Source organism: Lotus japonicus, chromosome 6, assembly GCF_012489685.1.
Source record: "Lotus japonicus ecotype B-129 chromosome 6, LjGifu_v1.2".
Taxonomy (NCBI): Eukaryota; Viridiplantae; Streptophyta; class Magnoliopsida; order Fabales; family Fabaceae; genus Lotus; species Lotus japonicus.
Genome location: NC_080046.1, coordinates 30,092,974 through 30,113,637, shown reverse-complemented (window position 1 = coordinate 30,113,637; position 20,664 = coordinate 30,092,974). Strand labels below are relative to the sequence as shown.

Genomic DNA, 20,664 nt, shown 5'->3' with positions numbered 1-20,664 from the left:
CTGGTGTTGCACCAGCACCCTTTTAATGGGACGGTTTGTAATTTTTCAATTAGTCATTTAGAATATAAATGACTAAATTATAAATGTTTTTAATAAAAAAATCATAGCAAATTAACACTTCCCTTTTTAAAAAAATGGGTACCATAAAATTGCTTTTTTTTATAATTGAAATATCGAGTGACATTTCATACTGCACGAGATAAGAATGGAAGAGAGAGAAATGAGAGATATAATAAATAATGTGATAAGAAAAAATATAATGAAAAAAAGTAGATGAAAATGAGATGGAAGAGAAATAAACTATACACATTACACTACAAACAAAATCATTTGGTTCTTCTTATAATTTTAAAGTACGTGGCATTTTGTTTTTAACTTATATTAATGGTATTTATTTATTTCTATGTATTTTTAGGTGTTTTTTAGAAAGCAAAATTATATTGATATAATGATGAGAAAATTGATATAATTCACATCAAAGGGATTAAAAAGACATAGAAAAAAAAACCCCTAAAGTCTAAGAGAAACAACCCAAAGAACACTACCAACCCCAAAAGCCCACGCGGCATAACCAGGAACATGGAAGCATCCTTATGTTTTTCAATATTATGGCAATATTATTATCATAGATGTGTTGTGTTTTTTTTTTCTAATTTTCTATACGTATTTTCCATTTTTATTCCATTATGAATTCTTATTTGAACAAATTTTTTACAGTTACTATTAATAGAAGCCCTCATTTTAAAATTTGTTCAAACTCTTATATAAAATTTTGCCCCCTCCAACAATTTTTCCTAGTTCCGTCCCTGAGGATGTGAGGATATTCATCTGCAGTTTAAAGTATTTAATTTGCATTCTCAAGTTTCTTTTTGTCAGACCATTTTCTTTTACTGAAAGTTTATTTCATAGTGGATGCTTGCAGGAGCATGTGAAGGCTCGCTTGCATGTTCAACTTGCCATGTTATAGTCATGGTACATCATGGGTGATATATGCAGTAAATTGCTGCTTGAGATTAATTTATTTATTTTTCCTGAAATACGGTCTTCCACTTACAAGAGTTAAATTACTGAACTTTGTGCAGGACGTAGAACAATACAATAAATTGGAAGATCCAACTGATGAGGAAAATGACATGTTGGACCTAGCTTTTGGGCCTTTTGAAACGTGGGTTTCTTATCCAAGTAACTTAGGAACATAAATTTTTATTTTCCATTTTCTTCCCCAAAGTTCTTCTTAGACTAATTTTGGTTGTTATACAGATCATGCCTGGGTTGTCAAGTGATCGCTGGACCTGAACCTGATGGAATTCGTTTAGCTATTCCTGCTGCCACTCAATTAGCTATATTGATATTGATTCCTCTCCCACATCGGTGACTATCTCTGGCCGGATTATTTTATGAGGTCTCACATTTACCCAAATCTTTTCTCTTTGTTTTTATTTGCAAAAACAAGCACTCCTTCATGCTACTAATTCTGATTACCAAAGTTTCACAATCATCGTTTGCTCATAAAACTCACAGCGCCTCATCCATGTCAATAAAAGCATGATCTAAGTTTTTTATTGTTGCAGACCTCAATTGTCATTTTAGAAATTCACATCCCTCACTCTTTGACTGTTAACCTGCATCGTTTTGTATTTGGCTTTTCATTTTTCTGTCATTTAACAATTTCATTGTTAGCTGCTTCTTGCTTTTCAATTTTTTATTCTCTTTTAGCCATCATGATTTAACTCCTGTTTTTAATTTTCAATTGTTTAACCTGCATCTATGTAGAAAAGTTAAGTTTGCAATGGATCAATGTAAATAAATGAGAAAGCTGAAGTTTGTTTATTTAGTTCTCTCTTTCTCCCTCATCTTTATTCTTATATTCTTCCATATGTAGGTGGTCAATAGGATCTTTATGGCGAAAAAGATTGGAGCATGTATTTAGTAGAAAGTCTATTTAGTAGAAAGTCTAAAGGGTATGTGTTTATCTATACTTGCAGTTTTTGTTCATCAGATTCATTATGTAATGAATGAGCTAGTTACACTGGTTGAGAGATAGTTAGTGCAATGTACTAATGAAGGGTTAGTTAATTAAAATAATATTCATCAACTTTCTCTCATTTCTTTCTATGTTAGGTTAACAATGTGTGCTACTTCACTTTCTGTAACTGGAACTTTGGAAAGTTAAATTAGTTATGAGCTAATAATATGAGCTATTTCTGAATGGAAAATGTGCTAGTTGTGCTAGGTGTGACTTTTTAATTGATTCCAAACATTTTTAAAAAAAAAAAGACTTTTCACATCGGTTGTGGAATAAACCGATGTGAAATATGTAGTTTTCACATCGGGGATTTGATTCTACCGATGTGAAATACATGTGGAGATTTAAAAAAGAAATGACTAAACAGACTTTTCACATCGGTTGCCGAATAAACCGATGTGAAAGATGTAGTTTTCACATCGGGGATTTGATTCCACCGATGTGAAATACATGTGGAGATTTGAAAAAGAAATGACTAAACAGACTTTTCACATCGGTTGCGGAATAAATCGATGTGAAAGATGTAGTTTTCACATCGGGAATTTGATTCCACCGATGTGAAATACACGTGCAGATTTGAAAAAGAAATTACTAAACAGACTTTTCACATCGGTTGCGGAATAAACCGTTGTGGAAAAGTACTTACCACATCGGTTGTGTATCCGATGTGAAAAGGTGCGGACATACAACATCACCTTTGCTTACATCGGATGCAAACCGATGTGAAAAGTCATTTTCACCCGATGTAAAAACTACTTTTTCTAGTGGTGTTGGGTCCAAATATCTCCTTAAAAGTGGTATTCTTAGTTAAGTGTTCCATGTCTAAGAATAACCTGCTTAAATCAAATTTTATTATAAAAAAATTCCTTTCCGGTGAACTTATTTAAAATAGTATGTTAAGTCAAATTGGTAATTACTATCATATTGATGATAATTTATTTTTTTTTTTGAAAATGAAAATAATATTAATGATAATAACCCAACCATGAGAAAAAGATCTCAAGGTTGTCAGAACGTACCTAAACACTTAACATGGTAGCTACGCAACCCCGAAATGATTCCCCCGCGAAACAGCTCAAGACATAATCTTAAGAAGCGGCCTCATTAAAACCTTGCTAAGAAAAACCCAATGGGAAAAACCTAGCAAGGAAAAAGAGTACCACTTCCTTAAGATAGCCAATTTTGCACCCCATACAAAAATACAAGTACATAAATTCCCCCTTCCTAATTTCTGTTAAAGCAGCACCCGCAAATTTAACGGCATCAGGAAACCCGTCACAACAGCCCATTATTGACAGCAACAGCAGCTGCAAATTCGACAGCAAGAGCACCAGAAACACTCGCGGGAACAAAAAATTACAGTAAGAGCAACAACAGCATAAAACGACAACATCAAAGAAAATACAGCAACAGCAACAAAGGCCAACAACAACAGCAAAATTCCAACAGCGAATTCCTTGACATCAACTGCAAAAATGGGCAGACACCACTGTCAGCACCTGTAAAGAACGTTCCCGCCACAAACACAAAAGCCCCCCTACGGTTCCAATAGAATGCACCTCAACATGACACATCTACAAGCCTTGCGTCCATGACTCAATAGTACGTCGTCGCTGCTCATTTAATTTTGTCTCTTGTATCATCCAAAGTTCTGGTTTCTAGTGCAAAATAGTCTTCTTTACTACCTTCCTTTTCGTAGAACCTCCTAGACCACAAACATTCCAAGTAAGCCAAAGACCAGGCAAGTCAGCTGAGATGAGGGTGGTTTTGTCGTATATGCGCCTCTAATCCTCTAAGCATCAAGGCTTCGGACCCTCTTGGCTTCAATCCCAATTTCTTTCCCAACAACCGTGTTCTTTGGGTACGAGTCGTCCCTCCATCTTCCCCCGGAACTGGTTCCAAAAAATCAATTGCTAGCGTATTTGCTTGTTCTTACTCCCTTTCGGGCGCCCCCTTTGTGAACTTTTTTTAGAAGAATTGGTTTGTGGAGTAGACACTACAATTGGTGAAGCAGGAGCAGCGGGCTCATCACAAATAATAGCGAAAATATGATGTTGCTCAACGTTTGATGGTGGAGGAGAGCGTGTTGCTTGACACGTATGTAAGATCAAGTTTTGATCTAGTAGTACAACTCTATGTTTTGATGATTACAAGTTAACCTTTTGATATGAACAATTGTGGTACTCTAACGTGTTTTTCTGAGTGTGCTATTTACAGGCTCTGACCCTGACTCAATTTCACACAAATCAGAAGCACTGTGTATAAAGGGTAACCCAAGCAACGCTTTCGCATTCACCATGTTCAGTATGAACAGTGGAAAAGCTTCAGAAGATCTGAAGCTATACAAACTCTGATGAGGACTCAGTCGCTAGAAGCTCTGATGATCCAGAAGTTCTGACAACCAAGAAACACTGAAGGTTCAGATGTTCCGATGGTGTAGAAGACTCTGAAGATCCAGAAGCTGAATAGTGGAAACTCTGAAGTCCAGAAGCAAGAAACTCTGAAGGCCATGTTCTTCCCTCTGAGTTCAGAATCAGAAGATACAATGGTCAGAGGATCTGTGCTATCCCTCTGACTCTGATCAACCGGCTTCACAAGTTCCAATACGAAGCATTCCTCTGATCAGAAGTCTCCTAGGTTAAAAGGTCAAGTCGCTATCCAAGTACAAAAGCAAGTGTACCTTCCTGACGACCTACCTAACGTTCTCAGCCACAGCAGAAGCTGGATTTTCCAGAACTGCCCTCCAACGGTAGCATTTCCCATGCAACGCTCAACCCTAATCCTTGGAGTATATATAGAGGCTGAAGATTGAAAGAAGCGGTGAGAAGAAAAAAAAATATACAAGAAGCAATACACACGCGCAAGATATATTCTAAGCTTTCTTTCATCTTGTAATTTATTTTAGTTTACACTCAGCTTATTCAGAAGCAAACCCTTGTAAACACCAACCTCAAACAGTTGTTTGATTTTCCTTTAGGAGATCAAGGTTGATCGGATCCTAGAGAAGACTAAGAGAGTGAATCTTAGTGTGAGCTAAGTCAGTGTAATTGTTAGTCACTTGTAGGTTTCAAGTGCAGTTGTAACTCTTACCTGATTAGTGGATTGCCTTCATTCTAAGAAGGAAGAAATCACCTTAACGGGTGGACTGGAGTAGCTTGAGTGATTTATCAAGTGAACCAGGATAAAATCCTTGTGTGCTTTTCTATCTCTATCTTTTGCACTTAGTTCTCGAAAAGATTTGTTAAAATCTTTAAGGTGGTAGTTTTGTACTGAAAACGTTATTCAAACCCCCCCTTTCTACCGTTTTTCATACCTTCAATTGGTATCAGAGCGCAAGTTCTGATTACCACACCTAACAGTGTTCAGTGATCCGGGCCGGTGTGAAAAACAATGGCAGCCACCACCAGTGAAACTCAAAGAGATGGTTACAACGCAAAGCCTCCTATGTTCGATGGTCAAAGGTTCGAATATTGGAAAGATAGACTGGAAAGTTTCTTTCTGGGTTTCGATGCAGATCTCTGGGATATTATTGTGGATGGCTATGAGCGTCCAGTTGATGCAGATGGCAAAAAGATCCCAAGGTCAGAGATGTCTGCAGATCAAAAGAAGCTGTACTCACAACATCATAAAGCAAGAGCAATTCTTCTAAGTGCTATCTCCTATGAGGAGTACCAGAAGATTACAGATCGTGAGTTTGCTAAAGGCATTTTTGATTCTCTGAAGATGTCTCATGAAGGAAACAAGAAAGTCAAAGAATCAAAGGCATTGTCTTTGATCCAAAAGTATGAATCCTTCATCATGGAGCCAAATGAGTCCATTGAAGAAATGTTCTCCAGATTTCAACTGCTTGTAGCTGGCATACGTCCTCTCAACAAGAGCTACACAACAAAAGATCACGTCATAAGGGTCATCAGGTGTCTTCCTGAAAGTTGGATGCCTTTGGTGACTTCAATAGAGCTCACGAGAGATGTTGAGAATATGAGTTTAGAAGAACTCATCAGCATTTTGAAATGCCATGAGCTGAAGCGCTCAGAGATGCAAGATCTGAGGAAAAAGTCCATAGCCTTGAAATCCAAATCTGAAAAGGCTAAGGTTGAGAAGTCAAAGGCTCTTCAAGCTGAAGAAGAAGAATCTGAAGAAGCATCAGAAGATTCTGATGAAGATGAGCTGACTCTGATCTCCAAGAGACTCAACCGCATCTGGAAGCACAGGCAGAGCAAGTTCAAAGGCTCTGGAAAGGCAAGAGGAAAGTCTGAATCCTCAGGTCAGAAGAAGTCATCAATCAAGGAAGTCACTTGCTTTGAGTGCAAAGAATCAGGGCACTACAAAAGTGACTGTCCAAAATTGAAGAAGGACAAGAAGCCAAAGAAGCACTTCAAGACCAAGAAGAGTCTGATGGTGACATTCGATGAATCAGAGTCAGAGGATGTTGACTCTGATGGTGAAGTCCAAGGACTCATGGCTATTGTCAAAGACAAAGGAACAGAGTCAAAGGAAGCTGTTGACTCTGACTCAGAATCAGAAGGAGATCCAGACTCTGACGATGAAAATGAGGTATTTGCTTCCTTCTCTACCTCTGAACTGAAACATGCTTTGTCTGATATCATGGATAAGTATAACTCCTTGTTGTCTAAGCATAAGAAGCTGAAAAAGAACTTATCTGCTGGTTCTAAAACTCCTTCTGAACATGAGAAAATCATATCTGATTTGAAAAATGATAACCATGCTTTAGTTAATTCTAACTCTGTGCTTAAGAATCAAATTGCAAAGTTAGAAGAAGTTATTGCCTGCGACGCCTCTGATAGTAAGCATGAATCTAAGTATGAAAAATCTTTTCAAAGATTCCTGGCTAAAAGCGTAGATAGAAGCTTAATGGCTTCAATGATCTATGGTGTAAGCAGAAATGGAATGCATGGCATTGGCTATTCTAAACCAATTAGAAATGAGCCTTCTGTGTCTAAAGCTAAATCCTTGTATGAATGCTTTGTTCCCTCTGGTACCATATTGCCTGATCCTGTACCTGCTGAAGTTGCTAAAAACCCTCTTAAAAAGGGATCTTTCTCTATGACTAAATATCATGCAAATATTCCTTTAAAATATTATGTTGAGACACCCAAGGTGATCAGAACCTTTAGGGTAACTAACAAAAGAGGACCCAGAAAGTGGGTACCTAAGGACAAGATTATCTATGTTGCAGATATCCTTGATAGCTCCACTGAAACACCAATCATGGTATCTGGACAGTGGATGCTCGCGTCACATGACGGGAGAAAAGCGTATGTTCCGAGAGCTGAAACTTAAGCCTGGAGGCGAAGTTGGCTTTGGAGGAAATGAAAAGGGTAAAATTATTGGTACTGGTACTATTTGTGTAGATAGTAGTCCATGCATTGATAATGTTTTATTGGTAGACGGCTTAACACATAACTTATTGTCTATAAGTCAATTAGCTGACAAGGGTTATGATGTTATATTCAATCAAAAGTCCTGCCGGGCTGTAAGTCAGATCGATGGCTCTGTTCTGTTTAACAGCAAGAGGAAGAACAACATTTATAAGATCAGATTATCTGAGTTGGAGGCTCAGAATGTGAAGTGCCTTCTGTCTGTTAATGAAGAGCAGTGGGTATGGCATAGACGGTTAGGGCATGCCAGTATGAGAAAGATTTCTCAGCTGAGCAAGCTAAACCTTGTCAGGGGCTTACCCAATCTGAAGTTCGCTTCAGACGCTCTTTGTGAAGCATGTCAGAAAGGCAAATTCACAAAATTCCCTTTCAAGGCAAAGAATGTTGTCTCAACCTCAAGGCCGTTAGAACTTCTGCATATCGACCTGTTTGGACCAGTGAAAACTGAGTCTATAGGTGGCAAGAGATATGGGATGGTTATCGTTGATGACTATAGCCGCTGGACATGGGTAAAGTTTCTAACCCGCAAGGATGAGTCTCATGCTGTGTTCTCTACCTTCATTGCTCAAGTGCAAAACGAGAAGGCTTGTAGAATTGTGCGTGTCAGAAGTGACCATGGTGGAGAGTTTGAGAATGACAAGTTTGAGAGTCTGTTTGATTCCTATGGAATTACACATGATTTCTCTTGTCCCAGAACTCCTCAACAAAATGGTGTTGTTGAGAGGAAGAACAGAACTCTTCAGGAGATGGCTAGAACCATGCTCCAAGAAACTGGCATGGCTAAGCACTTTTGGGCAGAGGCAGTAAATACAGCATGTTACATTCAGAACAGAATCTCTGTGAGACCAATTCTGAATAAGACTCCTTATGAATTGTGGAAGAACATAAAACCCAACATTTCTTATTTTCATCCTTTTGGCTGTGTTTGTTATGTTCTCAATACTAAGGATAGATTGCATAAATTTGATGCTAAATCTTCTAAGTGTCTATTACTTGGTTATTCTGATAGATCTAAAGGTTTTAGATTTTATAATACTGATGCTAAGACTATTGAAGAATCTATTCATGTTAGATTTGATGATAAGCTTGACTCTGACCAGTCAAAGCTAGTTGAAAAGTTTGCAGATTTAAGCATTAATGTTTCTGACAAAGGCAAAGCTCCAGAGGAAGTTGAGCCAGAGGAAGATGAACCAGAGGAAGAAGCTGGTCCCTCTAACTCACAAACTCTGAAGAAGAGCAGAATCACTGCAGCTCATCCTAAGGAATTGATTCTGGGCAACAAAGATGAACCAGTCAGAACCAGATCTGCCTTCAGACCCTCTGAAGAGACCTTGCTAAGTCTGAAAGGATTGGTGTCCTTAATTGAACCCAAGTCCATAGATGAAGCTCTTCAGGACAAGGATTGGATTCTGGCCATGGAAGAAGAATTGAATCAATTCTCCAAGAACGATGTTTGGAGCTTAGTGAAGAAGCCTGAGAATGTCCATGTTATTGGAACGAAATGGGTATTCAGAAACAAGCTAAATGAGAAAGGAGATGTAGTCAGAAACAAGGCAAGGCTAGTTGCTCAAGGCTACAGCCAGCAGGAAGGAATAGACTACACTGAAACATTTGCTCCAGTAGCAAGACTGGAGGCAATCAGACTATTGATTTCTTTCTCAGTAAATCACAACATAGTTCTACATCAGATGGACGTAAAGAGTGCCTTCCTAAATGGTTATATCTCAGAGGAAGTCTATGTTCATCAACCCCCAGGTTTTGAAGATGAAAAGAAACCAGACCATGTGTTCAAATTGAAGAAATCACTCTACGGTCTGAAGCAAGCTCCCAGAGCATGGTATGAGAGACTTAGCTCATTCCTTCTGGAGAATAAGTTTGTAAGGGGTAAAGTAGATACAACTCTCTTTTGCAAGACTTATAAAGATGATATCTTAATTGTGCAAATTTATGTTGATGATATTATATTTGGTTCTGCTAATCAATCTCTATGCAAAGAATTTTCTGAGATGATGCAGGCTGAATTTGAGATGAGTATGATGGGAGAATTAAAGTACTTTCTGGGAATACAAGTTGATCAAACACCAGAAGGAACATATATCCATCAGAGCAAGTACACTAAAGAACTTCTGAAGAAGTTCAATATGCTGGAATCTACAGTGGCCAAGACTCCAATGCATCCAACATGCATTCTGGAAAAAGAAGATATAAGTGGTAAAGTATGTCAGAAGCTCTATCGTGGCATGATAGGTTCACTTCTGTACTTAACTGCATCTAGGCCAGACATATTATTTAGTGTTCATTTATGTGCTCGTTTCCAATCAGATCCAAGGGAAACCCACTTAACTGCTGTTAAGAGGATCCTAAGGTATCTGAAAGGCACCACTAACCTTGGCTTGATGTATAAGAAAACATCAGAGTATAAGCTTTCAGGTTATTGTGATGCTGATTATGCTGGAGATAGAACAGAGAGAAAAAGTACTTCTGGAAATTGTCAATTTCTGGGAAGCAATCTAGTCTCATGGGCAAGCAAGAGGCAATCAACCATTGCACTATCAACTGCAGAGGCAGAATATATCTCAGCAGCAATATGCAGCACTCAGATGCTCTGGATGAAACATCAGCTGGAGGATTATCAGATCCTTGAGAGCAATATCCCAATCTATTGTGATAACACTGCTGCAATTTCGTTGAGCAAGAATCCTATCTTGCATTCAAGGGCAAAGCACATTGAGGTAAAGTATCACTTCATTAGAGATTATGTGCAGAAGGGCGTACTTCTTCTGAAGTTTGTTGATACTGACCATCAATGGGCAGATATCTTTACAAAGCCCTTAGCTGAAGATAGATTTAATTTTATTCTGAAAAATCTAAACATGGACTTTTGTCCAGAGTGAAGATAGATCAGAACCTCTGACTATGATACTTCTTGATCAGAAGATGTCTAGTCCAGAAGGTAACTCAATCAGAGTGTGTGTGCCCACTGGTACTGACTCTGAAGCTGAGACAACAACACGTGCGTCAGAATTTCTGATGCATAGTTCCTTGTGCCCGCGTGACAGTCTGTTGTGATTGCGTGTAGATATGCTTATCTCCTGTGTGTGATTGTGTATTTTACTGTTACTGTCTATCTTTAATTTTCAACCGTTGATCTTAAAGTGCTCTTTGAATCAACAACGGTTATTTGATAAAACCCACTATACACACACGTTCTCTCTCACTTCCGGTTTTCACTCTCGCACTCCCTGCTTTTCAAAACCGCCTCCTTCGTGATTTCTCTCTCGATCTCTCTTCATCCTTCAAACTTCATCTTCTACCTCAAACCTTCAACCTCTTCAAAATGGTGAGACAAACCAGAAGATCTACTGCAGATGCACCTCAGTTCCCTCACATGGTAGTCGGTTTGGCAACGGGTCAACGGGGCTCTGAGAACCCAGCACAAGAACAAGCTCAAGCTCAAGAGGAGATTGTTCCTATTGCAGAACGGGGCTGTGCCGTTCACTGTGTATTTCCTCCTGAGGAACTCCAAGTCCTGGCAGAATGGAGATTCAACCTCGACAACTTGGCTGCAAATGGGTTTGATCTCCGTCCTGAAGTCCAAGCTCAAGGTTGGGGAAACTACTTCAATCGACTTCGAGGACCGGTGTATGAGAAGCTAGTAAAGGAATTCTGGAAGCACGCTGATTGTGATGACACTCAGGTGGTCTCTTACATACTGGGTAGGAAGATCATCATCACGGAGAAGTCATTCGTGAATCTGCTAGGTGCAGAAACTGCTCATGGGTATCGGTTCTCACTGACGGAATCGAAGCTGAAACCCAGAACCAAGGACATCGTCAACAAGGCCCTGTACACCACCTTCAAACCGGGCAAGACGAGCTACAAAGTGATGGACCTTCAACCCAAACTCAGGGTCTGGCACAAGATCCTGCTCAACTGCATCAATCAACGACCAAAGGGCAGTTCTCCAGACTACATCAACTTCAATCAGAAGGCGATGCTGTTCTTCATTCAAGACAAGGAGAAGATCTGCCTTCCCTACTTCCTGTTCTCCTATTTGAAGGAATGCATCCGGAAGTCTCGCACCACCTCCTCCATCAAGTCAGCCATCAAATATATCCCTTTTGGGAGGCTGATCTCAGACTTTCTCATTGAAAGCAACTTGGTGCAAGATTTGATCAATGCTGGTTGCACAGAGGACTTGAGCACAATTGTTAGCGATGTCTTCACTGCCAACTCTCTGAAGAAGATGGGTTTGGTCCAGAAGAAGATTGCTCCTGCTCATGAGGACACATCTTCTGAGATCAGAGGAAGAAGAATGCCTCTGAATGACTACCCTCTGTGGACTCAAGCAGACCATCCTGAAGCCATCAGATGCTATGTTGAAGACCTCAGGGCTCAAGGATTCGAGATTGACCTTGATGATTTCGTCAGCAGACTTCCACCAGCTCCAGAGTTTCCTTCTCCTCCCAAGAAGAAAACCAAGAGGAAGATGGTTCTGGACGAATCCTCAGAGGAATCTGATGTCCCTCTGGTCAAGAAGGCGAAGAGCAAGCCTGATGATGATGATGGTGATGATAGTGAGGATGGTCCTCCAAAGAAGAAGCAGAAGAAAGTCAGAATTGTGGTGAAGCCTACTCGGGTGGAACCAGCTGCTGCAGAGGTCAGAAGGACTGAACCTCCTGCCAGAGTGACTCGATCATCAGCACATACAAGTAAGCCTGCACTTACCTCTGATGATGATTTGAATTTATTTGATGCACTCCCAATTTCTGCCTTACTCCAACACTCTTCAAATCCCCTCACTCCTATTCATGCATCCCAGCCAGCCGCACAAACCACCTCTCCACCACATTCCCCAAGATCTTCATTCTTTCAACCTTCTCCTACTGAAGCACCACTCTGGAATTTGCTTCAGAACCAATCCTCTAGGTCAGAAGATCCAACCTCTCTCCTTACCATTCCATACGACCCATTACCTTCTGAACCCATCATCCCCAACCAACCAGAACCCAAACCAACAGAACCACAACCCAGAACGTCTGATCACTCTGCTCCCAGAGCATCAGCACGTCCTGCTGTCAGAACTACGGATACAGACTCTTCATCAGCCTTCACACCTGTATCCTTCCCCATCAATGTCTTTGACTCTCCTCCCTCCAATACCTCTGAATCACTTAGAAAATTCATGGAGGTTAGGAAAGAGAAGGTATCTGCCTTGGAAGAATATTACCTTACCTGTCCAAGCCCTAGGCAATATCCTGGCCCTAGACCTGAACGTCTAGTTGACCCAGATGAACCTATCTTGGCCAATCCTATCCAAGAGGCAGACCCCTTAGTCCAACAGGCTCACCCTGTCCCTGACCAACAAGAGCCAATTCAACCAGACCCTGAACCTGAACAATCAGTATCTAACCAATCCTCGGTTAGATCACCTCACCCTCTGGTTGAAACTTCAGACCCTCACCGTGGAACCTCTGAACCCAATGCTCCCATAATTAACATTGGTTCTCCACAAGGTGCCTCTGAAGCTCATAGCAGCAATCACCCAGCCTCTCCTGCACCCAACCTCTCCATCATTCCCTATACTCACCTTCAACCCACATCTCTCTCTGAGTGCATCAATATTTTCAATCATGAAGCCTCCTTGAGGCTCCGCAATGTGCACGGTCAGACTGACCTCAGTGAGAATGCTGAAAATGTGGCTGATGAGTGGAACGAGTTGAGCACTTGGCTAGTGGCTCAGTTTCCCGTTATGCTGCAGCTCCTGCATGCAGAGGGACGTCAGAGCATTGAGGCTGCAAAGCAAAGGTTTGCTAGGAGGGTGGCTCTTCATGAACTCGAACAGAGAACCAAGCTTCTTGAAGCCATTGAAGAAGCCAAGAGACAGAAAGAACAAGAAGAAGAAGCTGCCCGTCAAGCAGCAGCTCAGGCTGAACAAGCCAGACTTGAGGCAGAACGTCTTGAAGCTGAGGCTGAGGCAGAGCGACTTGCACCAGTTCTGTTTACTCCTGCTGCTTCTGCTTCCATTCCAGAACCTCAAGCTGCTCAGAACGTTCCTTCAAGCTCTACTCCGACAAGCTCATCCAGACTCGACATCATGGAACAACGTCTTGACACTCATGAATCCATGCTGATTGAGATGAAGCACATGATGATGGAACTTCTGCGCCGTACTGCCAAATCTTAGTTTTTTTTAGGATCTCTTCTTTTTCTTCCTTTTCCTTTTTATTTAACGTTGTTTTATTTAAACTCTGCTTATTTACTTACTTTAATTTGTTCATTTGTGATTCTATATGCATATATCTATATATATTTGTGTCACATATGTTTGCAAAACCTGTTTTATTCATAATTGTTCTATGTTTACATCATAATTCTTTCCATCATACATTATTCCCTATATCTAGAATGGAGGATCCTTCCTCATTCTTCTGCATTCTTGGCGCTGCTCCACTCTTTCCTTCTCCAGACGATCCAATGCATACTCTATGTTGCCAAGTTTGATGCTTAGATCATCTTTTTCTAGACTATCTTCTGTCGTCTTAAGTCTCTTTTCCACAGTCTCCTTCTCTTCCAGCAGATTCAGCTCCCGCTGGCAAAGCTCCTGAATCTCTTCCACGAAGCAGAGGAACTCCTTCAGATCTTTCTCCATCTCTGGACCAAGATCTTCTTCAAGCAGTGTCTTCGTCAGCTCTTGTATGGTCTTTGTACCATCGGGATGCCTAATATTGAGGAACATATCTTCCTCAAACGCCTTCCTTCTGAGCTCTTCTAATGCCATTCTGTATGATGCCATTTTTTTTTCTGAATATTATTCGAGGTGTGAAGCTTACCTTTCTCTCCAACGTTTTTATAGGCTTCACTTTCTCTCTGAAAGTTAATGCTCTTACAGTTTCTCGAGGTTAAGTACTTGGTAACTGACCCTTCTATTTCCTCACTTGACCGGTGGTAAACGTTCATCCCTTGCATTAACTCTTCTATTTATTATCGCCTCACTCTGATTCTTACATCGTCTTCATTTTCTTTCAACTTAGACCTTCTCTAAGGGGGAAGTACCTTGTACTTCAAGCTAAGTTTTTCACACCCCAAGCTTTTTGCTTATGACAAAAAGGGGGAGTAAACCCAGTTTTTGATGTAAGATGTGTTAGTGTGACTTATTTTTCTTTTGGAGATTTTAAGAGTTCCACCTTCATGACCATAGATGTGTCACTGGGCAAATACAAGGAATACATTTCACTTCTTCTGAAGTGATTCTAAGTTGACTCTGATACCCAAGACTCTGATACCTTGTCCATGACTCTGATCACTTATGCGCTCTGATTATTCGTTCTTCATCTATGTCATAAGCTTTTCACTCTGAACTCTTATATGATTTAGCTCAGAATCTAGACTTTACTAACGTTTTCATCAAGTATTAGATTCAGGGGGAGCTAAGCTCAGAATCAAGCAGTAACTTGAATTCAGAATGAGCAAGATAAACTATTCACATCAGGATAAGTCTTATTCTATATCTCTAAACTCTGAGTGAATTCAGTTTAATGTTTAAGAATTGTTCATCAAAAATCTTAGTTTTGTCATCATCAAAAAGGGGGAGATTGTAAGATCAAGTTTTGATCTAGTAGTACAACTCTATGTTTTGATGATTACAAGTTAACCTTTTGATATGAACAATTGTGGTACTCTAACGTGTTTTTCTGAGTGTGCTATTTACAGGCTCTGACCCTGACTCAATTTCACACAAATCAGAAGCACTGTGTATAAAGGGTAACCCAAGCAACGCTTTCGCATTCACCATGTTCAGTATGAACAGTGGAAAAGCTTCAGAAGATCTGAAGCTATACAAACTCTGATGAGGACTCAGTCGCTAGAAGCTCTGATGATCCAGAAGTTCTGACAACCAAGAAACACTGAAGGTTCAGATGTTCCGATGGTGTAGAAGACTCTGAAGATCCAGAAGCTGAATAGTGGAAACTCTGAAGTCCAGAAGCAAGAAACTCTGAAGGCCATGTTCTTCCCTCTGAGTTCAGAATCAGAAGATACAATGGTCAGAGGATCTGTGCTATCCCTCTGACTCTGATCAACCGGCTTCACAAGTTCCAATACGAAGCATTCCTCTGATCAGAAGTCTCCTAGGTTAAAAGGTCAAGTCGCTATCCAAGTACAAAAGCAAGTGTACCTTCCTGACGACCTACCTAACGTTCTCAGCCACAGCAGAAGCTGGATTTTCCAGAACTGCCCTCCAACGGTAGCATTTCCCATGCAACGCTCAACCCTAATCCTTGGAGTATATATAGAGGCTGAAGATTGAAAGAAGCGGTGAGAAGAAAAAAAAATATACAAGAAGCAATACACACGCGCAAGATATATTCTAAGCTTTCTTTCATCTTGTAATTTATTTTAGTTTACACTCAGCTTATTCAGAAGCAAACCCTTGTAAACACCAACCTCAAACAGTTGTTTGATTTTCCTTTAGGAGATCAAGGTTGATCGGATCCTAGAGAAGACTAAGAGAGTGAATCTTAGTGTGAGCTAAGTCAGTGTAATTGTTAGTCACTTGTAGGTTTCAAGTGCAGTTGTAACTCTTACCTGATTAGTGGATTGCCTTCATTCTAAGAAGGAAGAAATCACCTTAACGGGTGGACTGGAGTAGCTTGAGTGATTTATCAAGTGAACCAGGATAAAATCCTTGTGTGCTTTTCTATCTCTATCTTTTGCACTTAGTTCTCGAAAAGATTTGTTAAAATCTTTAAGGTGGTAGTTTTGTACTGAAAACGTTATTCAAACCCCCCCTTTCTACCGTTTTCATACCTTCACGTATGTTGCCTAATAATTTGATTTGGGGAAGTATGTACATATGCCTGCGTTAATTCACGTGAAACTATTCATGTTGCAAAGTCGTTAATTGCTAAAGTTAGTTGAGCCAAACACGTCTTCCATTCCCTTGTGAAAAACACGTTTTGGTAGCTGTGGCAGCTATCAAACACGCCCCTCCTCCTTGCTGCTGAAATAAGTTGTGTGGGTCCCAGTTGAAATAATAAAGTTGCCAATAATTATCTGATTTCAAAAATAAATCATGTGCATTAAAGGAATATCCTGTAACAGCATATTTTTTAGGCTTAAATGGTCAATTGGCCCCTGTAATTGTAAAGGGAATCAGTTCCGGTCCCTGTAAAATTTTCGCATCAAATTGGGTCCCTAGAATTTCTTTTTTAATTCAATTAAGGACAGAGTGTGCTTTCGTCTGATGTGTCTTCATTTTTACACTGTCGGATTTTCCACGTGGCTTTTGTCTTTTTCCATGTCATATAATTAACTATTATTCTTTTTTTCCCAACTCATATCATAAAAAAAAAACCCCAACCCAGAAAATATGCATCTTCAACTAAATTTGAACCCAGGAAATAAATCATCTCCCTCAACCCCCAACATAACCAAGAACATCAATTTACAGAGAAAAACTAACATCACAACACAACCCAACCCAGCAACATCACCCAATTTACAGAGCATAACACCAAATTAAACAATCCACATCGAATCCATAAAAAGGATCACAAGATTGCGATCTTGACAGTACTTGGAGAAAACCAAACTTATAATCCATAAAAGGATGTAAATTACATAATTTTTTTATCTTAAGCAAGGACCTGCACAAAGTATTAGAGCGGCAATTAATATTACCCAAGAACAAAAATAGCCATAGGAAACGTAAGCCAGGAAGAAAGAACCACCACCAACTCGAAAATCACCACCAACAGCAGCAATGTAAACGGGTTTTGGAATGTAAACGGGTTAAGAAGAAGAAAGCATATGGAACAAAACCAGGAGAACCCAGAGCCACTGACGAGCAAAGAACCCAGATCGACCTCTTGAAGCCAAGTCGGCAACCAGCAAGACCCAGTCGTACCCGAACCCAGATCAAGTCAGATCGAGACCAAGCGAACACGGATCGAGATATCCTCACCACTACGAACCTAGATCGAGACGAGGACGAAGGGATCGAGAGGGAGAGAGCGAGAACCAAACACGATGGGAATCGAGAGTGTGACAACGATGACGACGAGCCAAGATCCCTCCTTCGACGGCAACGGCGGCGCTGCGCTTGATCGAGAACGACAGTGACTTAGAGAAGTGGCGGCTTGGGAGGCGTGTGAGGCGGTGTTCTGGTGAAAGAGAAAAAGTTGAAAAAGAAGGATAAACGGCGTGTTGGGGAGAAGAATTATTTTTTTGTTTACTTTCTTTTGTAACAATTTGTTTTTTTATTTAATTTTAATTACAAATGTGTTAGATTAATATATGAGTTGGAATTAAAAAATGAAGTTTTGAAAATTTTCAATTAAAAAAAATTAAAATGCCACGTGGAAAAGCTGAGTAGGCTAAAATTGAAGTCACACACCGTTTGAGAGTCTTTGTCCTTAATTGGATTAAAAAATTATTTCTAGGGACCCAATTTGATGCGAAAATTTTACAGGACTGGAACGGATTCCCTTTACAATTACAAGGGCCAATTGATCATTTAAGCCTATTTTTTAGCACAATCAAAGGGAAGATATTGTATCTTTTTATTCAAAATATTATTTCCTCCTTCAGATTGCTCCTTGACTCGTAATGTTTTTTTCCAATCCTCAATCTCCTCCATTGAATAACCTGAATCTAGCAAATCTTGTAACTGATCTCCTTCTTTCATGCCTGGAGTTATGTTGGTCACATTCAAATTCTTCTCCTTACTTTCTGCCGATGACGGAATTACTGGCTCCGCCACCACCGGCTCCTCCCTCTGATCATCACCGGCCACCATCTGGGATAACCCAAATGCCATGCCATCATCCCTGTAAGCATCGTCTTCATCATCTGATGTCACATCCATGACTGACTCATAGTCCTTTTCAACCCCAATATCTGCTTTAACGACAAAATCATCTTGCTCCTCATCATCATCTGTGGAGACGTCGTCATCAGAAGTCACTAAATTCGCGTGTTGATCTTTCTTGGCACCAAATTCCAGCGCTTGTTCTTTGTGTGTATCACGTTCCAGTTCTGTTTCTTCGTGTTCTGAAACCTGGGTCGAAAATAACCCATTCACTAACTCAAACTGCTCACCAACTCGCACCGATTTCTGACCCGGTCCAGAAAGCAAACCAGCAGACTTAGTGGGCCAAAAAAATAGGATTGAAATAAATATTTAAACCCTGACCATTCTCCAAATTAGACAGCTCATGATCACCAAGGCCGTGAATCTCTCCTAATTGGCTATCACCATTAACCACCACCTTATTTAAAAACAAACTACGTGTGTCAACTTTTTAAAATTTTGAATATTGACCCACAAAACACTCCTTGAAATTGTTTCCATTATACATTTCAAAATCCCAATCTTTCAAATGTGGGAAGTCCTTTAATTCATCCAAAGAGTAACTGGCCTCTAATAAGTGCTGCAATGCTTCCCCATCAACGCTCAAGTCCGTTCTTTTTTTCTTCTGTTGCTTCTGGTGATCCTACCACACCAACGCCGCCATGTTCCTCCATGTTGCTCTCGTCCACCCTGAGCTCCGACCAATCAGATGACAATGGAGGCGTGCCTGCTGTAACTGCCTTAATATTTGTTGAACGCAATCCAGAGTTCGGATAAACACCCGTTGTATGATCAGGCTCAACTGTAACCATGACAATCATCCCATCAAGTAGGACTTTTATTTCACGCACTGATGTTACCGGAACAGTCTAATCAACTAAAATTCGGGCCACATCATAACGAACCCCAGCAGAAATCGGGCTATCCAAACAAACTAGCCGCCCGAAAGAACAAACAAGCGTCTCAAAGAACTCATAACACCATGCATATACCGGCACATTCCTAAATTTCAACCATGTAGCATGACTTCTAGAGCGAGTCGCCAACGTGCAAGGTGTAACTGCCAAAAAAATTTGCAATAAAAAACCATCCTGTATAATATCCATCATCTCATCTCTGGACTAGAATTCTAACAACACCTCCTTTGCACCTAAGGGCTTCACTTGAATCGACCCTAGACCATTCATATGGAGGAAATCTTGTAAAACTTCAATTGTGTACAACTCACCCAAAGATGCCTCCGCACAAGTCTCTAACCTCTTACGATCATCCACCGTTGTACGAAAAATTACGTCGTGCTCCTCACGCACTTGACATTTCTCTTGCCACACTTGTTTAACTGGTTGCTTCCTTGCTTGCTTGCAACCCTCAACCACCTCAACTCTCTTCCTCACAGTTTGCTCGTCACCAACATTCTTCTGACTCCAAACTTTTGATTGCCTCACATGATCATAGCATGCCTTGTTCACAACCAGAAAGGAATTTAGAAGTCATGCCCCATTTAGACTTCGAATGGCCTCACACACATCCTCATCATATTTGAATCTGACGAAAGCAAACCTACATCTTCTCCCAGGCTTCTTCCTTCTCTGCAAAAACGCCCCATACAACTTGCCAAAGCGTTCAAAAACCTCCTTCAGATCGTAGTATGTAACATTGTCAGACAAACCATCTATAAAAACTGTAAACACTTCCCTCCCATGCCATCCATGTTCCCGAAAACCTCCATTCCTCCTTTCTTCCTTAGGAGAAACCCTAGCAGAGCCAGTAAGGCTCATTTTTTTGAGAATAAAATCACTTAAGCATGCGGTTGCTATTGATGATAATTTATTTAATACATTAATTTTTTTTTTTTGAAAATGAAAGTAATATTATTAATAATAACCAAGAGTAAAGGTTCTCAAGGTTGTGACAAAGTACAAAGAATACATCTCGCAAGCATCTAAAACATGTCAACTAAAACAGTCCCCAAATGACTTCCCTGCAAAATGGCTCTAAACAAAATCTTAAGAATGTGCCTCATTAAAACCTTGCTAAGAAAAACCCAGTGGGAAAAACCCTAGCAAGGAAAAAGAGTATTACATCCTTAAGATAGCTAATGCTGCATCCCTTACAAAATATCAAACACATAAAATCGCCCCTTCCATGAAAACAGTAGAAATTACATGTACCAACGTCAGTAGAACCAAACAACAGTCCGCCCAACAACAACAACAACAAAATTAACAACACCTACATTTAACGAACGACACCAGTCAAAACAATAGTAGCAATTTCGTAACATCACCAGCACAACGACAACAGCAAAATTCCTGACAGCAACGACAACAACAACAACAATAACAGACAAGAATAACAGCACCAGCAGCATCTGAAAATGGCAGCAG

At 40.2% G+C, this 20,664-nt stretch overlaps 1 protein-coding gene across 1 annotated transcript; it reads left to right on the top strand.

Moving 5' to 3' along the window:
• The first annotated feature begins 912 nt into the window (after nt 1-912).
• LOC130725190 (adrenodoxin-like protein 1, mitochondrial) lies at nt 913-1,893 on the top strand. The gene is made up of 5 exons (XM_057576439.1): nt 913-972; nt 1,083-1,165; nt 1,261-1,371; nt 1,717-1,799; nt 1,883-1,893. The coding sequence occupies exons 1-5, from the start codon at nt 913-915 to the stop codon at nt 1,891-1,893; spliced, it is 348 nt and encodes a 115-aa protein (XP_057432422.1).
• The last annotated feature ends 18,771 nt before the right edge of the window (nt 1,894-20,664 follow it).

Coding starts and splice junctions, on each gene's coding strand:
- LOC130725190 (XM_057576439.1), top strand. CDS start 913: ATGCTTGCAGGAGCATGTGAAGGCTCGCTTGCATGTTCAACTTGCCAT. Junction 973..1,082: donor CTTGCCATGTTATAGTCATG/GTACATCATGGG, acceptor AACTTTGTGCAG/GACGTAGAACAATACAATAA. Junction 1,372..1,716: donor TTGATTCCTCTCCCACATCG/GTGACTATCTCT, acceptor ATTCTCTTTTAG/CCATCATGATTTAACTCCTG.